The sequence below is a fragment of the Talpa occidentalis genome, unplaced genomic scaffold (genome assembly GCF_014898055.3).
Source record: "Talpa occidentalis isolate TD23 unplaced genomic scaffold, MPIMG_talOcc4v2.1 talOcc4.10, whole genome shotgun sequence".
In the NCBI taxonomy this organism is placed as follows: Eukaryota; Metazoa; Chordata; class Mammalia; order Eulipotyphla; family Talpidae; genus Talpa; species Talpa occidentalis.
This window is the reverse complement of record NW_023600993.1, coordinates 40433366-40453024: the sequence shown is the minus strand read 5'-3', so window position 1 is coordinate 40453024 and position 19659 is coordinate 40433366. Positions and strand designations below refer to the sequence as shown.

The window sequence follows — 19659 nt, the reverse complement described above, 5'->3', positions numbered from 1 at the left end:
CAGTACTTGTGCTTTCTGAAAATAGATGCTTTTCAGTGAAGAATTAGCAGAACTTGGTGTCTGGAGAATATGGTTCTGCCTTGCAAGATGTTGATGCTCAGTAAATGCTGCTCAAAGCTGACCCAGTCGGCCGAGGAGAGGAATGGGGAAGGAGCGTGTAAAGGTCAGGAATACCACAGTGCGGGTTTTCTGATCCCATGCAGACTGGGTGAAGGAGGAGTTCTGGAGCCCTCAGGGGTTTTTTGCAGGTCTTTTATTGGGATTACCAGGTACACAGCAGGCAGGGGTGCTGGGGGGCCGGGAGGCTGGCAGTCCTCCCAGGTCCCAGCAAGTCTTCACTCTATCTGGGTTCTCCGGCGTTCTCTCAGCTTCTGCTTCTCTTGCTTCTCTCTCACCTTCTTGGCTTCTCTTGCTACTTTCTCGGCTTCTTGGCTGCTTCTGGCATCCCCGTGACACCGACCTTAAAAGCCCAGTCTCAGCCCAGGTGAATCCCATCTACCTATGCCCACACCCTACTCCAGGTGCCCGCCATCAGGCCTGCATTCAGGACCGCAAGGATCTATCATCTGTCCTGATGGCGGGAGGGCAGAAAAGCCTGACGTTTTTCCTTGCTCCACAGAGTGGCACCAACTTTACCAACTGAGGAGAATTAGAATCCTTCTTCCACGGAAGTAACTGGAGTGGGAAATGCTGATTAACTTTAGATTAATACAGAACTTTCCAAATGAAGAGTTAAAACAGCACTTATTTGTTTTAACTTTCTGGTTAACCAGGGTGAGTGGTGAGTATTGTGCACTGGGGGAGAAGCCTGGGTTGTTTAGTCAGCTGCTCTGAGTTTGAGAACTGCCTTCATGTAAGTGCTGTGCTCTTAAGCACACCACAACCATTCAGAACTCTGGTTTTGCCACCTGTAAAAAGGTGTGATCCTGCCATCCACTTGGGGCTTGGGTGGATGGGAGGATCTTGAGCTACAGCTCTGTGTTTACTGCCCCAAATAGGTGCTGAATCAGGGGGGCTGTGGTCATTACAACTTTGGAATTAAGCACAGAAATTCCTTTTACAGAAGCCAGCAACCCCAGGCTCAGAGCACTCATGGGGGGCTAAGTAGCTGCCTTGAGAGAGATCTAAGAATTTCACCCACTTGATTGGCATCCAAGGCTGGTAGTTCAGGCTCATGGTCAACCCCTGTAGGTTTTTCTATAAACACTGTCTCCCCATATCTCTGAAACTTCCTTTGAAGTTATTTGCTTATTCATTCATTCATCCATTACTGAGCTTTACCATGTACATTATAGCACAGTACTCAGGACACACACTCCCAGAACAAATGCCTGATTCAGTCTCACCATTATTATTTGCCATCTCTGTGGCCTCTGCCAAGTCTCACCCTGTCTGCGCCTAAGTTCCTGATTTGTAAAGTGGGGTAGCACCTTCCTCCTAGGATGATTTGGGACTTCGATGTGATAATGCATCTCTACCTGGCTCTTGTGCATCATTCAGTGTTGGGGTACAGAGATGGGGGCATCTCCAATCCCTGCCCTGAGCTAAAGGGCAGAGGTTTATTGATGGTTGTTCACAAAATACCTTCTCCAATACTGGGAGGGAAAATGCTAAGACCCTGACTCAGAACTGGCCGGTGGCCCTCTCAAGGGTGGACTCTGACCTCTCCCAGCTGCTGGGGAAATGTGGCTTCAAGCAGAGTCCTGATGTTGGCGTCATTTGGGGCCATAGGTGTCATATCCCTTGCGGCAGTTACTGTGCTATGGAAGAGCTTGGCACCCTGAGTAAACTTGGCTTCGAGACTGAGGTGCTCATGGTGATCCTGGTGTAAGCTGCTTGCTTCCTGCTCCCTTCACAGTGGGGATGCAGGGGCACCTCAAGTCCCACTACCCTTCTATCTCTCCTTCTTCCAGGATCCACATCTTCTCTCTCGCCTTATCCCAGATCCTTCCATAATGCACATGTCTCAGCTGATGAAGTTAGCGCTGATGGAAGCCAGAGCAGCGGCCTCAGACAGGGATCAAGATGCTAAAAATAGCTCATGGGGCTCTTTGCAATTTATATAAAAGGGCAGCATTGTAGGCTGTGGCTGGGGAGTCTCCCCAACACTAACTCTGTCCAATACCTTGGGGTACAGGGGATCCTGGTGTCTGGTAACTTAGATCTGAGAGTTTATCCAAATAGTGCTTTGATCTGGAATAAGGCAGATAGAGGAGGATGGTCAGGATAAGTGGCCACACAGGTCTGTGATGCTCAACAGTCAAAACAGCTGATGCCTCAGAGCTGGGCTGGAAAAAGCACCAACACCAGAGATCATGGGTGTCAGACTTAACCCAGAGCCCCCTTTTGCCTGGAGCTTCCAGGCTGGAGACCAACACACCATCCCTCAGGATTGTCTGTACAGCCAGTTGTTGCAGTGTTGAAGCTGATGACTATGTCTTTGGCACCAAATGAAGTAGCTGGTTTGTCTTTGGGGCCATATTGGTCAAAGAGAATCTGTCTCTTAATGCAAAAACCACATCCCAAGTGGTGAGGAATGCAGTACCCGAGATGGTAGCGGGGATCTCAGTCGGATCCCAGGAGCCTCTGGGGCAAACACTCAGAGACTCCTAGCGTGGGTGGGATCTGCCACGCTCCTCTGCCTGTCTCTCCATCTGTTACTTCTAAGCACAGACGTAAGTCCTTGAAAATGAGGTTCACATACATTCAGATGGTGTCTTGCCATTCCAAGTAGCCATTTTGTGAAGAGAAGTTCACAGCTCATACTTGTGGGTGCCCGTGTCCTCAGGCCTGAGCCAGACATGCTACTCTTGAGTCTTCATACTCTGTGATGTTATCTATGTATGACTGTGGCTGTATGAACGCAGATTGAGTGCCTACTTGAAATTGCATATGGCTTTACCAAAATTGTAACTAAAAATCAGTTGGCTTCACCTGTCTCCACAGACATGTTCCAAGCTCCAAATAACCAAATCCAACCTCACAAAGGACCCACAGAGAATATTTCCTGATAATGCCAACTGAGATGAGAGTTAGCTGGTCATAAAAATAGAACCCAACAAATAACAAAGGCCAGAGGGTGGCTGTGCTTCTTGAAGTTGGTCAGGGGCCCGGTGCCTTATCTTGTTGTGTGTTATTTCTAAGGGTGTTGTCCTCATCTGCATGGTCAGAGCTGCGGTCTAGTCAGGAGGAGCTGGGGGAAGGGTGGACGAGGCCTGTCCGTGTCTTCTGATTCAGATGGAGAAGTGGCTCAGCTCACTTGCCCTCACATTCCATTGGGAAGGCGGGTCCCTGGCTACATCTCCCCGCAGCGGCGCCTCAGAGATGTAACCGGAAGAGAGGCGAATGGATTTTGGTGGACATTGGGCAGCCTTTGACACAGTCCTCTTTTATAGACTTAATGTAGCACTTTGTTTATAATATGAAAGCACCCAGGTTATAATACTGATTGTTTCGGTTTTCCAGAAGACAACCTGGGCCTGCCACGTGCTGTCTATGGACCGCTCCACAGTAATGAGTCAGTGTGCCCTCAGAGGAATGGAAGAAAACAAGGAAAGGTAAAAATAGCTTGAAAAATCCGATGTAAAAGTTCTGGCGTACAACAATTAAATGCTATGCAGGACTTCGTCTAGGTCTGCACATGTCAGCAGAGGCTTTCCAGAAGGTGGAGATGGCAAAATTTCATGTTTCCTTTTGATATTTCTTCATTTCTGATGCCAAAGGAGGTTAAATAGGAGCCAATTTTTCTAAGACTTAGAAGGAAGAGTTGGTATAGGTAGAAATGATGTGGTATAGTATTAAATATTTGATTCTAAAACTATGGACATTCACTCCAGAAACTCTGTTGCTTCTCCATTTGTGGGTGTCCAGTTCCCCAAGAGAAAGCAAAAGCAGCTCCCCCCCCTCATGGCAGCTTCATCTTCTCTTGAAGTTGTCATCATTGCTTTTCTTCTGTCCTTTTTTCCCTTAAAAATAAACTTATTGATGTAATGTAATTACAATACCCATGAAGAGTACATGGTACATTTTCCTAGTTAAAAATATGATGTCCCTATTGATTTCCCAGTTTTCTGCCTGGTCTCCACTTCTGCCTTTTTCAGAAATAACGACCATGAACTACTTCTGTGTATTTCCTTCCAGAACTTTTTTTGGGTACCTGTTTATACAGAAAAAAGCCATTCATTTCTTCCTTCTCTCTTCTTTAAATAGAGGCCAGAATGCTATGTTTATTGGTCTCTTTTGTAACCTTTTAAGAAAATTCAGTCATATAGCTTGCAATGTTATCCAGACCATGTGTGAATCTACCTTGTTTTGTATTGCTGCACAGTGAACAGTGTGGCCAGCGTATGTATGTGGAGCTGTTTTCCTGGTGGTAGCAGTTACCTGGGGTCCTGGGCTGAGGTGCACATACTGGTAGAAGCCTTTGAGCACATGGGCAGACAGTTCATGGTTGCTGAGGAGAGGACTTACTTGGCCATTCTGTGCATACATTTAGGATCTTAATAAATATTGCTAAATCATTCTCTAAGGAGCACTACTTGTGAACAGGTGCCAGGTGTCCTGTCTGCCTGTCTCCTGTTGCACCTCGGATCTTCAGACTTCTTAATTGTTGCCAGTCTGTTGGGTGAACAGTGGTCTCTCTGCAGTTGTGATTTCCTTCCCTTTCGCTTTACTCTGGGAAGTTCATCTTCTCAGGTATCTCTGTGACCTAGTGTCACCTTTCAATGGCACTGATGGGTCTCTGTCCTCACAGTGGTCTGGGCATGGGGCAGCCCTGGTTCTTCCCAGGGTTGTCATGACTCCAGAACAGCCTGTCATAGGCTGCCTACTCCCTGAAGGGCTTTCCTGTTTCATTCAGCTGGTTCATCCCTCTACCATCATCAGTTGCAACAGCTTGAATCCTTACTCTGTCAGCCTCAGTGTGGGTCTCTGGATTTGCTGAATTTTTAAAATTCCCTGATAAGATGGGGAATTGTGTTGTTACCTCATTATGGCCCTTAGGTGACATTACGACTGGAATTCATTCAAAACCAATCCTAGCTAGAGAAAGAAGAACAACAAAGACTCTCTCTTGCCATGGAATCTTAGCTCCTGCTCGTGGCTCTCACTTTGCGTGACAGATGGACCCATGTGCTGAGTGACAGGTTCTCTCGTGGACACAGCCTCAGGGTCTTGACCCACAGTTGTGATTGCACCTGTGGTCTTCCCAGGGGTGAGTGTCAGAGTTGAGAGGGGGTGGTCGTGGGTTTTGTCTCCATCCAGCACATGAACGTGGACTTTTGCACATCACCAGCCCCTCAGTTCTGGGGTCCAGTCAGAGGTGGCAGTCTTACCTGTGCTCCTCCAGAGTACTTCTCTGGAGAAGGGTTTTCCAGACTAAGCATATTTGTCAGCGATGTAAACCTACTTTTTAAAAGATAATTAGATCCACCAAGCCATGGAGGGAGGGATAGACCAGTTGATAGTCACCCTACCCTAACATGTTGAACTGTAGATCTTGTCTAAAGTTGGTATAGACTTTCTTTCTTTTTTTTTTTTTTTTAAAAGATTTATTTATTTATTTATACAAGCACTGGGTACAGTCAGAAGCGCGGGAAGATGAGAGAATTCACCAGAGCAGGGAACAGAACAGGCAGAAGGACCGAAGTACACTGCTGAGGGGAGCAGCGGGTGCGGCAGGAGAGGTCTGCACGCCATGTGGGACCTTCGCCGGAGGTCTGGGATTGAACCGGCACTGCAGAGGCTGCGGGCAGTTTTGCAGCCCAGGGCTCAACCGCTGTGCCACCAGGGGAGGCCCTACAGACTTTATTTCTGTTACTTTTCTCCTCAATAAACTTTTTTCTCTCTAAACAAAAAGAAATAAAATAAAGTGGGTGAGTACAAGTTCAAAGGTCTTCCTGAGACTCCCTGCCCCTTATGTTTCAGAGATATAAAAATGTGGAGTGAGAAGGAACCTTACCCATATTGTGTCACTTCTTTTCTTGCTTCTTCATCAATAGGTTTAAGCACTTGGGCCTTGAGTGATGAAATAATTGGGTTCTTGAGAGATGAGCCTTGGTCTCTGGTCTCTGGCTTCTGGCTCTGCTCTTCACAGCTACCTCTCCTGTGATTATCAGCTCTCTTTCCTAAATAGGGTTTATTGGCAGATAGTGCCTTGAAGGAAACTGGCTAGTTGCGCAATCAATTGGTTATTCATTCAGTGGGCAGTTATTAACTACTACTTTGTGCTCCAGAGACCAAAAAATGGGTAAGGTCTAAATTCTTGGGCAATTTGCACTTGGGTGGTGGGAAGACAGTTGCAACACTATGAGAATGAGTAAGTGGAAAACTTGAATTCTTCTTTGGTCAGTGGGGATAGTGATAGTATTTTCTGTGAAGGGTTATCAGGGTGTCTCCTGGTAAAGCACCTAGTATGTGATCAGCACCCAATAAAGGTAGCAGCTTTAATTTTTGTTTATTTTTATTCCTTCAGAGAGTGAGAAACCTAGGGAGGTTTTCTATCAGGTGATTGATAGCACGAGACTTGTGTTTTAGAAATGGTAATTAGTTGACACAATGATTTGTCCTCTATGTATTTATCTTTTTAGCCTCTGCCTCAGCTATTGGGCTGTGAATTCCTGGGGGCCAGATCTTATATGTTTTTTACCTGGAGCTTGTCACAGAGTAGGTACTACTAATGGTTGTGGACCAGTGAGTGCAGGGGTTGGAGTCATGACAAAGGGGAGCCCTGGATCCTTGAGGTGAGATTCTGTAACAAAGCCAGCCAGTAAGAAGGACCTCAGTTCACTGGGGGCCAACCCCACAGCTTTCAGGGGAAACTCCCTGACAGCCCTGCCCACAGTTTACACTTCTCTCTTCAGAACGCACATTTGCTTCTGTGATGTGTGGACATTTTTTCTTTTAAGCAAGCATTTTATTGCGAGGATACCTATTTCCATAGCAACCCTCTTTCACACCTTCTATTTCCTGATGCTAACTCATAAGAACATAGGATTTCTAGAAGATAAAGCCCCCTGTTGCCCTCAGAGGCCGCGGGTAGATAACATGGCATTTCTCTGGCTCAGTTTTCTTACTCTGCCTCAGTGGTGTTAGGTAAGCTGAATTTCTGACATTCTGTCAGGTGCAAAGGGGAGAATTTTAAAGGGAGAAATCCTTGCCTTTCTTATAAATCAATCCTTCCTACAGATGGACTCGGGGTCAAGTGGGTGGAAAGTTAGAGCTTAGTACATACTGGAAAATGAAAAAGGTTCAAGTTCATTTTTTCACTCATTTGTTCATTCATTCATCATCTTAACTTGGATCAGCAGCTCAAAGCACTTTGGCAAAATGCTCAAATAAGGAATTAGACTTTTCCTTGCATGGCCTTTCACTCCCAGATTGTAGAAATATGTATTTTTTTTTTTTCAAAGTAAAGATTGTCTCTTGCTTACTTGTTTATATCAGTACATTTTGAGCACCTCCTTGTGCTCTGCTAATCTTAACTCTCTTGGGAGGGGGTGAGGGCTTGTCTGGTGCAGCAACACTACATCTGCCCAGGGCCCTGCACCTAGTAGGCTCATGCGTGGCTTTGATGGACTAATGTAATAGAGTAATGTAGATAGTGACCTGGAGGGTTTTATGCAATAGTGAGACTTGCCTTGCAGTCCAGTTCCATTTTGGCCTCTGGGGTGGGCTGATTTGTAGGTGCTCCAGAGCCCCCTCCTTTACACCGGGTAGTTTCACCGTTTGTTAGTTGTTCTCTTTTTGATCTGCTTATCAGCTTCCATCTTGTCCTCTGGCCAGTGTGGTTTTGGTCACTGATTTTTATTGCCTTTTTGTTCACTGCTCAAAGGACTGTGTGGGGCCTGCTCTGCTTCTTCTACACTGAGAGGTTCAGCTGTGACCTTGAGAAACTGGAAACCCCAACAAAAGGGAGAGTGCAGCCTCTCCTGACCTGGTGCTCTGGCCTTAACTCTCAAGTCGCCAGCTCTGTGACCTTGAACAAGCACTTCACTTTGCCAGCTTGTCACCTTGGAGATCCCACCCATGTTTCCCGCAGCTTGCTGTTTAGAACACGGTTTTCTCCAAACACTGAAAGGCATTGCAGGGAAAAAATGGGGGCCAGTGCCAGCTTGTTTGGGTATTGCTGTTCTAAGCCCAGTTAAGTGGGGCCTGTCTGGTAGGATACTGCACATTAAAAGGTTCATGGATGTCTCTCAAGAGAGAGTAAAGCTGGAGGCTCCCACATCTGTAACTGCCCGGGTCACGCTGGGAACACACTGACCTGGGGGATTTTGAAGGCTCCTCACAGTTCTTCTACAGTGTGTCTAGGACAGAAAAGCAAAGTAACCAAAGACACAAATAGTGGGTTTTGAATGGTTTAATTTATTTTTTTGGTTAGGAACTTTAAAATTGTTGTAGACAAAGAGTGGAAGAGGCCTTTCCACCCCTACCATAAGCATGTGGGTGATTGAACTGGGAACAAGTGGAGGGTCAGGTACTTTCATAAAGGTTTTTATTCAGGTAGATATTTCCCCATGTAAAAGCCACTGGACTTCACATTAAAAACAGTTGTGCAAATTCTGCTTTTCCCTCTTTCTGCTGTGTGACCTTGGGTATGTCTCTTTACTTTTCCTCAGATTCCTCATTGACTTAAAAGAAAGGGATTAGTTGACTGATATGTTTCCTTTTAATCCTAAAATATTAGGCATATTGTTTAAAACACTGGGAGCCCCATGAAGGCAAATCAGGGTCTGTGTATCTTTTCACTAGCAGTCACTCAATTAACACTGGTGAATGAATATAAAGACCGAGTAAGCTCTTTATTAGGCTCATTGGCACAGCCCCACAGACAAGTTACTATTAAGTTAGTGTTAAAGTAATTTAATCAGTTCCTTTGATCTTATGTGAGACATGCAAAGACCCCTAGAGCAAGGTGATATTTCACAGATGAGGGACCAAGACTCTGATTGGCCCAGGCTGGACTGTGACAAGAAATGAAAGGGCCAAGGCCCAGACTAGTCTCCTGAATCGCAAGATCTGTTTTGTTGTGTTGTTTTTTTTTTTTTTCTCCCACCAAAACCAGTCTTTAGCTGTCCTTGTACTTGGCACAGGTATTAATTGGTACTCAGATCTTGAAAGGTGTGCTGTGAAGTATCAAAAATACCCTTTAGTTCTCCAGTGAGCCAGGTTAATCTTCGTCACAGCAGATGATAATGACGTCTACCAATCTAGGACTCTCCCAAGGGATTTTTCATATACGCTGATTCTAAATATCACAGCATCGGAGCAGAACGCACATTGTTTACCTCCACCTCACAGGTGGGGAACAGAGTGTTAGTACCTGTTCCAGTGTCACAGGTAATTGTAGGACTCAGACCTGTGTCTCTGATACTTTCCAGTGAGAAAGCTCCTCACCTTCTCGCTGCCCCATTTGACTTTCTCTCTGCAGACGGGAGCTCTGAGCCCCTCTGCAGAATGGGGAGGAATGAGGGCTGACGCTGCCCCAAGGCAGCCCCAAGGGCTTTCAACCTAGAGAACCCATTGGGGTGCAGAGGTGGGCCTTCTAGTCTCATTGGGAGCCTATCAGCCTGTCATAATTCCAGGCAGTCTCCCCACAGGATAGCCCAGGGATCAGGGGAAGTGCTAGGGAGGTGCGAGGGGAGGTGGCGAGGCCCCCACCCTAGCTTTTGAACTTTTCTATGTCTCAGTTTCTCATCTGTGAAGGTGGGAACAGTGGTCTTTAGTTCATAGAGTGGATGAGAAGGTTCAGAATGGTGCAGCGTGCCTGGCCCGTACCCCATACATGTTGGTTACCATCCTGTAAATCATTCTTTCACCAATCACCAACCATTTCTTTCACCAATCACCAACCATTTCTGTAACAGGAGGCAAGAGGGTTTAAGGAAGGGCCGAGCAGGCTGGTGCTCCATGTGTACTCAGAAAACATTTGAAAACACAGGCTGGAGGGGACTCAATGGGCACAGCCATCCTGAGGTGGCATTAGCACGTGTAAATTGTGGAGCACAGCAGCAGGAAAAGCGTGTCTCTGAGGTGTTTGCTCTGGCCCCTGCTCGTCTGGCCAAGGACGCTCATGCAGCCCTTCCCCTGCAGACAGACAGCAGGAGAAGGGCAGCACTGGCCCTGCTCACTGGAGACTATGTGACTCAGTCCATGTTCTGGGGAATCAGATAGAAAATTCCTTCCAGGCAAGAGCATGGCTCTTTCCCTGGAGGTAAGTCAACCTTTTCAATTCCAAGGCCTTCTTGCTGCCTTGAGAATTGGGTTGGGAGGGGTTGGGGGCGGGGACATTGAACCCTGATTGTTGACGTGCTTGCTGAGGGCCCACCAGAGGTTCGGAATTATCAAGGTACATTTATGATGTGCTGGTTTTATCTAGGATGTTCTACTAGGTGTGGATGGGGAGAATCTTGAGGTCTGTTTGTTTTGGTTTTACAAGAGCAGGGAAGCAAATAGAAAGCAGAATCAAGGATGATAAGAGGGAGGAGGGAGCCCCGGGGTCAAGTTTGGCTGGGATCATAGAAAGAAAGAGTGAGCAGGATCTTAGCCCTACCCACATGGGGGCTCTGCTTGTTGGAAAGTCAGACCTTCACCTCACAATCACATGGACAGAATGTTCCGTTAAGTCCCAGCAGTGGGGTTACTGTTCTCTGCTTACGAAGGCAAATATAAGGGGGTTTCACCTCTCCAGTGAAACCTGGGAACACTTCCTTGGGGAAGGGGCAAGCCTTCTAGGCAGAGGGCACACTTTCCCTGTTGTGGAAAGCAAATAAAAGAAGTATGAGAAAACCTTGGGCCTCCCTGGTTGCGTAAGGGGTTAAGCACCGCAGTATGAAGCAATCCGCAGCCTCTGCAGCATGAGTTCAATCCCTGGCCGGCCAGGGAGCAGCAGCAGACCTCTCCTGCCTCGCCCTCTGCTCCCCTCAGCAGTGTATTTCAGTCAGTCTGCTGCCTTTTCAGTTCCCTGCTCTGTCTCTGGTAGATCCTCTCCCACCCCCCACCCCCATCTCTGGCCTGTGCCCCAGCTATTGTATGCATAAATAAATAAAGATTAAAAAAAAAAACAAAACTCCAGCTGTTCTTTAAAAAAAAAAAAAGAAGTATGAGAAAACCACTCATATTGCAAAAAGAATGTTGTGCTTGTGGATAGTCATTATATTTTTATGTTCTGCAACAATCAGATCCAGTCATGTGTTAAAAACCTAAGAACCCTGAACTTTGTGTTCCTAAATTTTGTATTATAATGTGTTATCAAACGAACTAGATTTTGCCTTGTATTTTTCTGCCCAACTATGCATTTGGAATAATTACATCCTGCAGAAAAGTTAAAAGAATGATATTTCCTTCATTTAGGATTTATTTGAACATTTACCCCCCTCTGTTCTGTGTGTGTACACACAGATACATACCCTCCCATATCCCCACCCAGCCATTTGGAAATAAGTAACAGACACATCCTGACCCTTCACCCTGAATACTTTGGCCTATTACTATAAGGGCCTGGTACTCTTGCATGATCACTTATGTTACCCAGTTCTGCAAATTAACATTAATTTTATAATATCTTCTGTTATCTAGTTCTTATTCACATTTACTCACTTCCTTCACAACAGCCTTTTCCAGTTCTTTCCCTTTCCCCCTGACACCCCATCCAGTCCTGGCTCAAGGATTGCATTTCTTACATTTCTTTGGTTTCCTCCATCCAGCATAGGGCCTTCCCTTGTTTCTGTCCACATGACACTGGCATTTTGAAGAGTCAGATCCACATGTGGATTTGAGTGTGTCCTTGTGATATCACTTACCATGTGCCTCTGTCCCTTCCCTTCCGAGAATATCGAGGAATGCCTAGAGGCTGCAGTAGGGCCAGGAGCAGCATTTGCTGTGTCCAGGCCTCAGTGATGCTGCTGCTATTCCCCCAAGGTCAGGATTCTCTGGTGGTGATGCTGGGTGGCCTCTTGGTTAAGACCATAGCCTGCGTCTGGCAGAGATGTGATAGTACTCATAGTGCTAACAGTTACTGGGAAGACTAAGTCTTTTATCCTAAACATACTGCAGCTTTTTTTAAATTACAGAGATTAGTTATATACAAGTACAGCTCTGACTTTTTTGGGTTTACTTGTTTAAGGCATTGAAATGAGACTCACTCTGATACTTTTTAAGATTTATTTATGCATACAAGAGCTGGGGTGCAGGCTAGAGGTGCAGGGGGTGAGAGGGTTCACCAGAGATTGAGTGGGGAGCAGACAGGTGGATCTACTGAAATACACTGCTGAGGGCAGCAGCAGGCAAGACAGGATAGGTCTGCTGCCCGATGTGGGTTATTTCCCTGGCCAGGGATCAAACTCATGCTGTAGTGGCTGTGGATATCTTCGAAGTACTGAGACTTGTGCCACCAGGGTGGCCCCCACTCTGATACTTAACAGGCATGGTGACCAAGGGTGATGTTTCAGAGAAAGCCTTTGAACTTTTTGGGCATCTCCTTCCCTTTTTCTCTTAATGTACCCAGGTCAGTTTTGACTAGAGTGTGCTTGCTGTGGCAGTCTCCCATTCCCTGTTTATGGCATTAAGGCAGGAAACAAGATGTCCTCAAGGTTAGTGCTTCATGGTGGGAGGGGAGTATTGGAGAGTGACAGAGACCCCAACTGCTGTGTGTGTGTCTGCAATGTGAGCATGCCCCTGTGTGTAGTTGTTGTCTCAAGGGAGTATGAATGGTGAGTCAAGGTGCTAAAAGTAGCGTCAGGTGTGACAACAAAATGAATGCTGGGCCAATTTGGAGAAGACATGTTGACAGAGAAGTCAGGGTGTAAAGTGGGGTCTGTGTTTGGTTAAAGCTGTGCTGTGGTTCAAACATCCCACAAAAATTCACTCAGGCAGAGCAGAGGATTGTCACAGAGCCCCAGAAGGAAAGTGTCTTTAAAATAATCATTGTGTTGGCCAGATGGTTGTATATTTTTTTCTCTTTTCTTTCTTTTTTTGTATATAAGAAAACCATTGATTAATAACTTCTTTCAGTTGTGTTAATATTATTAAATTGTCATACTGGTTCTAATAATTTTTCAGGTCTTATTTTTCCGGACATAATTACATCATCTCTAAATGAATAAAATTGTGCTTCCTCTTCCTTTCCAATTGTAAAATATTTTTGTTTTTGTTTTTTAATTGTCTTGTTGGATGGCAATTGCTTCCTGAATAATGTTAAACAATGGTGATATCTCGGGCCATTCTTACCTCTTACTGACTTCACCAGGAATGCTCTGCTGTGTCCCCTGAAATGTGATGCTGGCTTTTGGTTGAGCTAGCTAGCTTGCTCTTAGGAGCGTCCCTTCTATCCCTATTTTGCTAAAAGCCTTATTTTAATAAAGTCAGCAATAAGTGTTGACATTTAACAAGATTGGCATCTAATCTTGTTGCCCCCCGCCCCGCCTTCTGATTCTGTTAATGAGTTGGATTGTACATACATACTTTTCCTAATATTGACCCATCTTTTTTTTTTATTTTTTTTTATAGAGGCATGTTTTATTTATTTATTTGTTTGTTTGTTTGTTTTGTTTATACATGCACTGGGTACAGTCAGAAGCGCGGGAGGGTGAGAGAATTCACCAGAGCGGGGAGCAGAGCAGGCAGAAGGACCGAAGTACACTGCTGAGGGGAGCAGCGGGCGGCAGGAGAGGTCTGCGCGCCATGTGGGACCCTCCTCTGGTGGCCGGGGTGCAGCCGGGGATCGAACCGGCGCTGCAGAGGCCACGGGCAGCTTCGCAACCCAGCGCTCAACAGCTGCGCCACTGGGGAGGCCCAATATTGACCCATCTTGCATGCCTGGAGTGAGCCACATTTGGTTTTATCTGTTTCTTTTAAGCTACTTGCTTTTTAAGCTACTTGCTATTGTTTGAGTTAATGCTCATGAAGGGGCAGTTGGTTTATCCTGTGGCGTATAGCAATGCCGACAGAATAGCTTTGCTTCACTTAGGGAAGTTGGAGCTAGAGAAAAAAATCATCTCCGTTCATTAGGCCAAAACACCATTACTGAGTTTTTGATAAGTGCAAAACATTGGGTGGATGGTTTCTGGTGCCCCTAGTAGCTTGGAGAGCTTGTGATTCATGGTTTCATTCATCAGAAGTTGTTGTTATTGTTGCAAGTGATAGAAGCAGTTCAGTCTGGATTTGGCACCATAGGGAACGTAATGGCTCATTTAAGTGGGAGGCCTAATGGTAGATTGCTTCAGGCATGGCTGGACCCGGGGGTTCAGTGTTATTAGGCCTTGGTCTCACTCTTTCCTTCTTTGGCTCTGTTTTCTTCTGTATTGGCTTCATTCCCAGGAAGACTTCCTCCACGTGATACCTCCCAGAAGCACCAGGCTGACATTCCCCACAGCTGTGGAGTGAGAGTTTATCAATCCCACTCATTCCAGCAAGACTTCCCAAGTAGACTCTTATTTGTTCAGCTTGGGCCACATGCTCTCTCCAGGAACTTGGGGGAGGGGGATAAGGTCAGCCTCACCTGGACCTGGGGGCTTAGAGTGGTGGAAGGCCAATGGGAAGACCAAGTGTTACCCGCAGACAGGGATCAGATGCTGGGTGGCAGAAACACGCAGTGCTCATGACCCTGTCGTCTGTGGTCTTCACTGTCCTTTTTCACAGGTGAGAGGGGAGTTTGCCAGGACCCATGATTCCTAACACAACCCCAGGGCCCAGCAACTCTGTGACAGATTCAGGATTCTAAGTCTGTACCTGAGGGTCTAGGCCTTACTCTCGCCACTGAATGATGCACACGTGTGGAGAGTTAAAGCATTAGCCGGGCCCCTTGAGATTTGGTTGTTCAAGGATTTGCCTGGGTTCACCCTTATTCCCACCCCCTAGCTGAACTTCATGATTTATCTTGGCCATTCTGATAGTTTCCTTTTCATAATGAACCTAGAAAGCAGACGCTTTAAAAAGGGTGCCTTTGATGGGATGTTAACTATTTTATGTGGCTCTTTCATAGCAGCAAAGCTTTAATTTGGCAAAATCTTGCTTGGTCTGATTTGTCATTGCTTTAAAAACATTCTTTTCCCCTTTTAACCTTTATTGAGTTGTAAATATATATAGTGTGCGTGTTAACTTAAGTGTAGAGCTCAGTGAGTTTCCATATATGTTCATACTGCTCAGACCCAGGGAGGGCACTTGTGCCAACACTTTCCCTCTCCCACTCCAGCTTCTCTCCTGGCCGACCCCCTTCTTTCCTTCCCTTCCCCACCTCCTCCCAGGAGAACTGTGATTTCCTCACCACTGCCTGGTCTTGGGCTGCGCTTAAGAACTCTCTTTTGGCTGCATAGGCCTAAGTCCAGGGTCCAAGTTAGAAACCTGCTCCTGGACTCTTGTTTGGTGATGGAGCTGGGGAGCTGCCACCCCTGGAGGAGAAACAGCCGTCTGCCGAGCCCTCCTTGTGCCAGACGGCAGCCAAGAGTAGTGCTGGAAAGCCCTGGCTCTCTGCTTCTCTGCCAGCAATGAAACCAGAGACCAGGGCCCCAAGAGAGAAGTGATTTGCCAAAAGTCGTTGGTTGACTCAGGCTCAAGGCCAGGCAGATGGTCTTAGCCACCCGCCAGCCATCCAGTGCGTCCTTCCTGTTCTTTGAGCCCAGGTACAATGAACACCAAGAAGAACTTCAGGCATCATGTTTAAAATAAGTATAGACCAATTTTTTTTGGGTAAGAATAATGTCACATGTAGTGCACATCAACTAAGGCACTGAGCCAAGAATGTGTTGTATGCACTATCTCATTTAATCCTCAGAACAACCCTGCGAGGTGGGGCCTATTAGCTTTACTGTGCATTCAAGGAAACTACAGCACAGAGGTGGCTGTCATTGAGTCTGGTCACTCACCCCTCACCTCATGATAGTCCAGATTTTTTTTTCTGGAAAATGTTGAAATTCTGCAAGGGGTGTGTGTGTATGTGTGCGTGTGGATTGGAAGGAAGATAGATGCTGGAATCTAACTTCTTTGGGTTCAACCCTGGTCTGTTTTATGACCTCTGACAAAAATGTTAACCTCTCTGAACTCCAGTGTCTTTAGCTATAAATGGGGTAATGGTAATACCGACCTCATAGGGCAGTTGTGAGGATTAAGTGAGGTGATGTTCATCATAGACTCAGCATGCTGTTTGGCAAGGCTATTTTTATATTGAAAAGTCAAGTTATAACATTTCTTTGGGAGAGGGTGAGAAGTGACATAAAATTCAGCTGAAAAAATTATTATCACCCCCAAATGTGAACACTTTAGCATAACTTTTATTTTATAATTCTACCATAGTTAAATGATTGATGATAACATGGTATTTAAGAACATGAAAAGAGGTGGACTGTGTTGGATCAAATCCTGACTATGCCACTGTGTAACCTCGGCTAAATTGCTTCACCTCTCTGTGCTGGAGTTTCCTTGAATGCTCAGTGAAGCTAACAATAGGTCCTACCTTTAGGACAGTTCTGAGGATTAAATGAGATAGTGCATATAACATCCTTGGCTCAGTGCCTTAGCTGACGGGCAATGCATGTGACATTATTGTTACCCCCCAAATTGGTCTATATTTCTTTGTGGTCTTTAGGCATGATGGCTGAAGTTCTTCTTGGTGTTCATTGTACTGTCTTCGTGCTGGCGTGTCACTGAGAGTCATCTCCCGTGCCTGTTTCTCCTCGCGTTTGTGTTCGTGACAGGGCGAGTGGACTGACAGCTGGGCAGCAGCATCCTCTAGAAGCCGCAGGGAGAGGTGGACTCTTGAGAAACGGGAAGGTGCTGCTTTTCCTGGCTTGAGCTTTTGCTCTGTTGGGGACAAAGGTGGCTTTCACGGTGACTCATCCTTGGGCAGAAGTGACCACTCCATGGGAAAAGCGGAATGGAGTTCAATCCCACATGTGCCGGGGGGTGCGGGGGTGTCTCGGCCCTTGCGCAGCAGAGCCGGTGGGGGCAGGGAGGGCTTATTTCTCAGTGGACCAAGGGGTCGTCTCAGCTCGTGATGGGTCAAGTTGAGCAACTGAAAGGATGTGAGAAAATAAAAGGTGCTAGCTCGGCCGGCTCAGCCTTTGTATTTTGAAAAACGCTCCTTTCAGCTCTGAATGGTCCCTTGAGCTGCAGGGAGCAGTGCCAGTTAACCCACATTTAATTAGAAACTGGGCTAGTGGGTGTTCTCTCTCCCCACAGCGCGTCCTGTGTGTTGGACCCTTTCCAGTGACTGTTACAGTAGCAGCCATTTATACAGGCCTGGCTGGCTGGCCGGTGCGGTCATCTGGGTGAATGTATATCCCTCTCCTGCCGCCTCCGCCTGCTCTCTCCTAATTGAATTTGCCAGTCCTCGAGAGAGTGTGGACTTTCCCCTTGATTTTCCTAAGGATCAATCTTCTTTGTTTATCTTTGCCTACTGCCCCTGTTGGGGAAGGATCTTAACACATCCTCACTGTTAGATTTCTGTTTTCCTCTTCAGTGGAAGTTTTGGGGTGAAAGTTCCTCTCGGGTGAAATTATGTGGATTTCCTTTCATCTGGTGACTGCCCCCTGGGGTGGGGGTGGTGGTGGTGGTGGTGTGTGTGTGTGTGTGTGTAAGTAAGTGTAAGTGTAATCTTCCCTCTGCCTCCTCCCCCAGCCTCTCTGTGCCTTGTTCCAGGGGCTGGGACCTGGGGATACAGTGACTCCCTTGTCTGCTGAGTTCCCACCAGCTGATGAGCAAGATCATTTTCAAACTCCTGACACCTGCTTATCAAAACCGCCAGCTGCACTCCACAGACATGACCCCTCCCCCAATCCAGGGAAAGAGGAGATAAGAATAGGCCAGGGAGGGACCAAGAGCTTGAGAGTGAAGGACACTCTTCATCTGACCTTTAAGGTGTGGGTGGGCATTTGATTGGACAACTGGGCCCCGCAGGCTCTCTATTGATGTAAATGCCCCACCATAGCCATGTGCTGCGGCTTAGAGAGGTCTTAAATTTAGACAATAAAATATGTACATGCACATTATGTGATTTAACCCCCATTTTTATTGTTCTTGCAAGCAGCATTACTTACAGAAATAAGTTTTAGAGCGTTAACCTGCCTCTTATTTTTTAAAAAGATTTATTTTTTATTTATGCATGCAAGAACTGTGGTGTAGGCCAGAGGTGTCAGGGGTGAGAGGAGTCACCTGAGACAGAGTGGGGAGCAGAACAGGCAGATCTCCTGAAATACACTGCTGAGGGTAGCAGTGGGCAAGACAGGAGAGGTCTGCTGCGCCATGTGGGCAGCTCCCTGGCTGGGGATCGTACTCAGGCCACAGTGGCTGACGATAGCTTGATAGTGCTGAGACTTTAACCCCTGTGCCTCCAGGGAGGCACCAACCTGCCTCTTACTTGAAAGTGCAGTGGTCACAGAGGCTCTGTGTGATGGAATACAGAGACAGCATTGTGGGGTTCCAGTGGGGGTGCTGAGGCTGCAGGATGGCATGTGTGAGAGGGGATGTTCCTCTTCCCCTTTCAGGGTGTGGTGCCATCAGGGGTCGCCACTGGATGGTGTGAATTGTGAGCTCATTTCCTTTTTCAAATCATTTCACTTCTATCCTGTTCTTCCTAAATCTAACAGTGTGTGTATAAATTAGGAGTGAGAGACAGCGAGTGAGTGCCCAAACATCTCTTCCGTGGAGTTAAGTGTGTTTTGTAAATCAGTCCATATCTGTTCTACGAGAGAACTCTCCCCATTATTCAGGCCTTTTCACAAACACTGGGGTCCTTTATTCTCCATAGTTGGGCTTCTTGGGAGCCCAGACTCTGGGAGGGCAGGCCTTTACTGTGATGGGCCCAAAGGAAAGTTGGGCTGTTCATACATCTAAAGCTGGTGAGCGCCCTTGAAGATTGCCAGAGGTCAAAAATGATAGCAGGTCCTCAAATAACATCATTTTGTTCAGTTTATTGTTTCATTATAATGTTAATGAGAAAAAAAATGGTTCCTGGCAGGGTCCTCTGTGGCTGTGTGGCCTTTACATGTTCTCTCCATGTGTGCGTGGATTTTCTCTGGTGACTCCAGTTTCCTCCCACATCCCAAGGATGTACATATGAGGACCACTGTCCTGTCTCAATTGTCCCACTCAGAGTGAGCGTGGGGGTACATGTGTTCGCCCTGGGGTGCAAGGGGTTCTGTCCAGGGTCAGTTCCCTGAGCTGTTGGGATACACTCAGGCTACCATGAGCTGGAATAAGCAGACTAGAAAATGAATGAATGAATGAATACAAATTATTGTTTAATATCAGAAGTGTTTGGGGGCTTTATTTAGAAGTTTGTTTTGTGACCAGATACTTGCCATGGAAACTTAACCCTCATTTATATCAATTAGCCTATGATAAAATTGGTTTTGTTTATATCACGTTGCTTAAAGCTGCAGTTTCCAAAAACTTATTGGTGACATTAAGTGAGGAATTACTGTAATCTCAGAAGGCCTCCAAACTATGTGTAAAGGATAGCATGCACAGTTTTGTGTGTAAGACCCTGAACACATATTTAGATGTCAGTATGCAGGTATTATGCAGGGAGGGGGAGGAGGGCATGTGCAAATCAATCCCTCTGTAGTTTCTACTAATATAGGAGGATACAGGAAGGAGGTACGTTGCTGAATACCGAAGATCAAAGGTTCAATACTGTGGTGCCCAAGTATTGGAGCCCATGGTCAG

General features: G+C 46.4%; 1 protein-coding gene across 6 annotated transcripts in view; it reads left to right on the top strand.

Annotated features, from left to right (window-relative positions):
* The window catches only part of ARHGEF3 (Rho guanine nucleotide exchange factor 3), a 265843-nt gene that overhangs the window by 29961 nt on the left and 216223 nt on the right, over positions 1 to 19659 (top strand). For 4 of the 6 annotated variants that reach the window (XM_054694777.1, XM_054694790.1, XM_054694770.1 and 1 more), the window contains exon 2: positions 3466 to 3557. In XM_054694777.1, the coding sequence (XP_054550752.1) occupies positions 3496 to 3557 (62 nt within the window). In that variant the 5' untranslated portion in view covers positions 3466 to 3495. Of the gene's footprint in view, positions 1 to 127; positions 164 to 3465; positions 3558 to 18440; positions 18518 to 19659 lie in introns of those variants that run through there. The other 2 variants (XM_054694773.1, XM_037491331.2) reach the window with 2 other exon arrangements.